Source organism: Otolemur garnettii, unplaced genomic scaffold (genome assembly GCF_000181295.1).
Source record: "Otolemur garnettii isolate 467f Iridium unplaced genomic scaffold, OtoGar3 scaffold00003, whole genome shotgun sequence".
Lineage (NCBI taxonomy): Eukaryota > Metazoa > Chordata > Mammalia > Primates > Galagidae > Otolemur > Otolemur garnettii.
Window position 1 is genome coordinate 772,244 of NW_003852398.1, and position 5,550 is coordinate 777,793.

Genomic DNA, 5,550 nt, shown 5'->3' on the forward strand with positions numbered 1-5,550 from the left:
TTTTTTTTTTTTTGCAGTTGTCATTGTTGTTTAGCAGGCCCAAGCTGGTTCAAACCCACCAGCTTCGGTGTGTGTGAAGCTCTACCCACTGAGTTACAGGCGCTACCCAGATTTTGAACTTTCTTGATTCTATTAATAGCAAAATTTTCATACATAAGTTTCAGAATCAATTATGAAATATTCATTTTAGGTGGCTTCTGACCTTAGTTGAATAAACTCTTCTTGTAGACTTACTAGACTTACTGAGCAAATATTCTGGTTCACATGTGAAAAAAATGAGGGCCTTACTTTGGACAAACAACAGAGTAATAAGAAAATTTCCTCTCAGAAATGAAAACAGGGCTTGGCGCCCATAGCACAGTGGTTATGGTGCCAGCCACATACGCCAAAGCTGGTGGGTTCAAACCCAACTAGGGCCAGCTAAACAATGACAACTGCAACAAAAAAAAAAACAGTTAGGCATTGTGGCAGGGACTGTAGTCCCAGCTACTTGGGAGGCTGAGGCAAGAGAATTGCTTAAGCCCAAGAGTTTGAGGTTGCTATGAGTTGACACCATAGCACTCTACAAAGAGCGACATAGTGAGACTCTGTCTCAAAAACAAAAAAACAAAACAACAATAAAAACTTTCCTCCCATTCTCTCCCTCCCTCTCTTGTTCTCTCTCCTTTCCTTTCTCTTATCCCTTTCTTCTCTCTCACTTTCACTGTCTCTCTCACTTTCACACATCCAGGGAAATGACTCTAGTAACAAACGAGCAACTATACCAAGTGATCCCTGAAAGTATAGTCTTGAACTGTATACTTTAAACAGGTGAATTGTGCAGTGTGTGAATTATATCTGAATAAAAATGTTATTTTTATTCTAGGTGCCATAAAAAAAAATGAAAACATGAACAAAATTACCCTAGGAGGGGAATTCTGATGGTTCAAAGTCTGAGGTCAAAAATGACTCTTTTCCAGACACTCCTTTGCAGAGACATAGATCTAACAGGAGAAATGAAAAATTCCTTAAGAAAATGAAATTACTGGGGCCAGACGCAATAATCGTGCCTATAATCCCAGCACTCTGGGAGGCCAAGGCAGGGTGGATCACTTGAGCTTAGGAGTTCAAGACCAGCCTGAGCAAGAGTGAGACCGCGTCTCTATTTAACAATAAAAAACTGAAGGAAGAGGATCTCTTGAGTCCAAAAGTTTGAGGCTGCTGTGAGCTACGATGCCACGGCATTGTACTCAAGGATGACAAAGTGAGACTCTCTCTAAAAAAAAAAAAAGAAAAAAGGAAAAGAAAAAGAAACTGAAATTATTGCAGGAGAATATTCCTTCAAAATATACTCCCATGGAGAAGAGTTCAAATACTTAGTGACTTTTACTATATGCCAGGAGCTTCATATATATTTATTTGATTTAATCTACAAACCTATCCCGAGGCAGATGGCTTTATATTCATTTATAGCTGGGGACACTAAAGCACGTGGAGGCTAAAGAATTTGCCTGGTTCACAAAGCTTAATGACATAGCCCAAATCTGAACCCCAATCTACCTTCTCTACCACATCATACTGCCAAAGCTGATATTTTTCACCAGAATACAATATAGAAGACCTTTTTAACTCCTTGCTTCTCTTTGATTTTCCCTTGCTTCATGGAAATGCAATGCTCTGCTCCCCCCACAATGTTTTCCAATCTTTCCTTCATACACAGAAAAATATCACATCTCTCCTAGACAGAAAGACCCACAGCTTGTTAGAAATTTTTTGTTATAAAACATTTAATGTTAACCTACAATACAATGTAAACTTTTATGAAAAAAATTTAAAGTACACTAGATTTTTTTCAGTAAATTATCACGTATCTATTCAGGTGCAGTACAAGTTGGGGCACTGCATCCTTTGTGGATGGATTTCCCGTTGCTGCGTTCCTCACAAGTCCTAAAAAACCAGTTGTAAAGTGGAGCTCCTTGTTCAAGCACCAGATGATTAATACTCCCCTGACTTTGCATTCCAGGGATTATCACTCCTTCTCACAGTCATTTTCTTAAACTTTCTATGGCCTTGGCACCGTTAGCAATTTTCGTAACTGCTCATTTGAAGATTCTAGATTTTTTTTAGCTTTACTTTTTAAAAGAGATATTCTCCTCTGGCTATTCTCTCATCATGGTGGAGGTAAACAAGGAGAAATACTTGCTGGAGGAAATTCTGCATAAGTGGGAGAAAAGATCAGAATGGCCCCTCTGAGGCTGCAAAAATTCGACTGACTCCAATTGAGTGTCTTTACTTGGTTATTTCCCATAGTTATTCAGCTGAATCTGTAACTTCAGTCTTGGGAGTACAGAACAAAATTCGAAACAAGTGTTTTCATTTAGTTGATGACTTGCCATTTAGAAACAACAGTTGAAATATCCCAGTGATTTGGAAAAACGAGCAAATGCCTACAGATCACCAGCTCCTCAGTGTTTTCTCCCTTGCAGGTCCCATCAATCTCCCAGAGGTCCTTGGGAGTAACATATAGATTGTACTGGCATTAAGCGACAAATGTGCAGCCCATATTTCACTTAGGAAAGGAAATGGCACAGAGGCAGCAGCAGTGGGGTCAGCAGAAAGACAGGCACCAGGGTCTGAAAGCAGAACTGTTTCAAATGGGACTGGAAAGGGTAATGTGCTGCTAGTGAAGCCTCTTGAAACGTTAACTAAATGGGGAGGCTGTACCAAGAGTTGTACTAACATAAAGATTAGAGACCTTAAAAAAAATATATATTCTGGTGTCTGACCTCCTTCACTGAATAAGTTTTCAAAGTCAAGAGGTATAAAGTGCATACTGTAGAATAAGATGAGAATGAATTATAATAGAAAAAAAAAATCACAATTTCCCCCAAAGAAGTGTGGGCAGAATACTTACACAGTATACCTAGCCTAACAAAGGTCCTCGATAACATCCTGTGCATCACCAGAGAAAAAGCTGTGAATTCCAGTCAGGGAGGGAAGCTAAGTGGAAAAATTCCTCTTTGTCTGGTTATCAGAGGGAAGCAGAATTCACATACAGTTTGAGTGCAGAACATGGTTTATCCTGGTGTTTACTCCAGATATATTTCATGACAACAGTCAGATGGTGACTTCCCACTCATCTAGACTTGGGACAGCAGAAAACAAAGTAGAATAATAATCAGCATTCAGGGACAGTATTAAATCTTCCTAGAGATGGTGCTCTAAGACACCTGTGCCAAAGCCACTGGGAAATTCTTAACTCTCCAGATGATATCTGAAGGTGCCTCACCTATCCTATGTTTACTCTAGTAACAAGGGCTACAGAGAACAGTAACCATTATTACTTACTCTACCTAAAAGAGTGATCCTTAGGTTTTAGTTAAGCATGAGAGAAAGGCTTTGGAGACTACAAATCTAGCAAATTATGCTTTATCTTGTTGATCTGAACCCCCTACCCTCATAGCACACTAGGAACTACAGGAACTTCAGCAGGTTGCATTGTTACAAGTCTGCATCAGTCTAAAAAACTTTGGAATACTTGTCAACACACACTGGCATTGTTAATACATGGCCTGACCCATGTACCCTTTACTATAAACTCAGTCATAAAAAACCCTATTACTTCAACACAGCAACAGAGGGAGAGGATAAAAACTGCCTCCAGAAGGTAGCCACATCAGAAACTGAAATGCGCCTCCAAGAGTTTATACAGGCTGGGAGTTCTGTCTTGGCTTCCTTCAAGGCCACTGGTTTCTCCTGTCCTTACAACACACTTCCACTGAGACAAACAGGGCACCCTATGTGGTTCTGCTGACTCCACCACAGGCCCTGCTTGGAAAGGCACCAAGCTTGGCAATTCAGGGAAGCATGCACATGTCAGAAGAGGAATGAAGAGCCGCTATCCTTTGGTTCACATCCCATAACCACCACCTGGTACAGATTCCAAGGAAAAGCTGCAGTTGTGTGTGCCTTTGTGGAGTTATAAACCCAGACTTCCTCCCACTGCTTCAAGTGGGGTAGATAGGTGGCAAGAAAGGACAGCAAGAGTTGGACCAAAAAAAAAATGACCTCTCCGGGAACATGAGAGGAACAATGGCAGAAATAAGTACAACCTCACCTGGGGCACCTTTATTACACTACTGTGTGTTAAGGAGCCCAGGACATGAACTCATGGGTTTAAAAATTGGCTCTTTATCATATAAAGTTACAGGAAAAACAAAATAAAACGCCCATGTCAGCCTCATTCCTTTGGTCATTACAAAGCAACACAAAGTTATTTGTAAATTGTGGGCAGTTCAAGGAACATCTGTGTTCTGTGCTTTCTCTTTTCTCTCTTCTCCAGACATGGGAGAAGCAAGTCCTTAGGAGATGCTGCAGTAAGTCGCTGGTTGGAGGTTTTCCCACTTTTATTTTCCATAAAAGCAAGAATGAATGAGAACTAGTGGGAATGTCCCCATCCCTAGTTGGGACAATGGATGGGTTGAAGGTAAAGAGTCTCCGCTTGCTGGAAGGTGCATGTGCAGAGGCCAGAGGGAAGGATTGGGCTTGTCCGGGGTCACGGTTCATTGCTAAGTTAGCGCACGCGTGCACACACACACACACACACACACACACGCACGCACGCACGCACACAGGTTGTGACTCTTGCAGGCAGCATGGTTTCTGATCCTACCCTAGGATGCAGCAGTCTTTTTAAAAAAAATATTGTATAATAATAATAATATGAATTTCTCTCTTTTTTTTTTTTTTGTTTTGTTTTCTGTTTTTTCCATTTCTCTTAGGGATTGGGGTAGGAGCAGAGAGAAAGAAAAAGTGTCTGTCATTCGTCTGTTAGGTCCTGAACAAAGAGAACTTCTGTGTGGCTGAGTCCAGCTTCCTGCAGTGTAGGGGGATTAGGCCATTCCTCTGAAGGGACGCAGGGCAGCACCCGCCTGGGAAAATTGGCTTCAATCTGAAACTTTTCAGGGCTTTCCTTCAAGGAGAATAAGAAGTCATGGATTACCTGTAGAATTCATACAGAAAAAAGGCAGTAAGACAAAGAGAGATACACACATGACTATGAAGTCAAATGTCTCCAATTCCCCCTAGGATGACTCTGAGATACAAAGTAATTAAATTACATTTGAATTCCACTATGAGTTCTTTCTATTTTCCTGGGCAAACGTGGGGTTAAAAAGAAATTACACAGGCCCAACACTAGTCCTGCTTTGAACTAATTCATCTGTATCTTCTTCGACAACTTGTCTGATTAAATTCTAAAAATTTTTTCTTAGAAATAACAAAGTTACAGACAAAGTTACAGACAAGGTGAAAGTATAGGACATACATTTTTTTTCTTTGAACCAGTTGTGAGTTCTCAACCTGATTCCCCATCACTCCAGATATTTGAAAGGATATATCTCACAGGTGGTGCCTGTGGCTAGTGAGTAGGGCGCCGGCCCCATATACCAAGGGTGGTGGGTTTGCACCTGGCCCTGGCCAAACTGCAACAAAAAAATAGCCAGGTGTTGTGGCAGGCGCCTGAAGTCCCAACTACTCAGGAGGCTGAGGCAAGAGAATCGCCTAAGCCCA

The 5,550-nt window shown here is 41.1% G+C and overlaps 1 protein-coding gene across 1 annotated transcript in view; it reads right to left on the reverse strand.

Moving 5' to 3' along the window:
- Positions 1 to 1,746: 1,746 nt before the first annotated feature.
- FAF2 (Fas associated factor family member 2) overlaps positions 1,747 to 5,550 on the reverse strand; it is an 84,015-nt gene continuing 80,211 nt past the window's right edge. Inside the window, exon 11 of the mRNA XM_003781911.3 lies at positions 1,747 to 4,981. Within this exon, the coding sequence (XP_003781959.1) occupies positions 4,799 to 4,981 (183 nt within the window). The 3' untranslated portion in view covers positions 1,747 to 4,798. The remainder of the gene's footprint in view (positions 4,982 to 5,550) is intronic.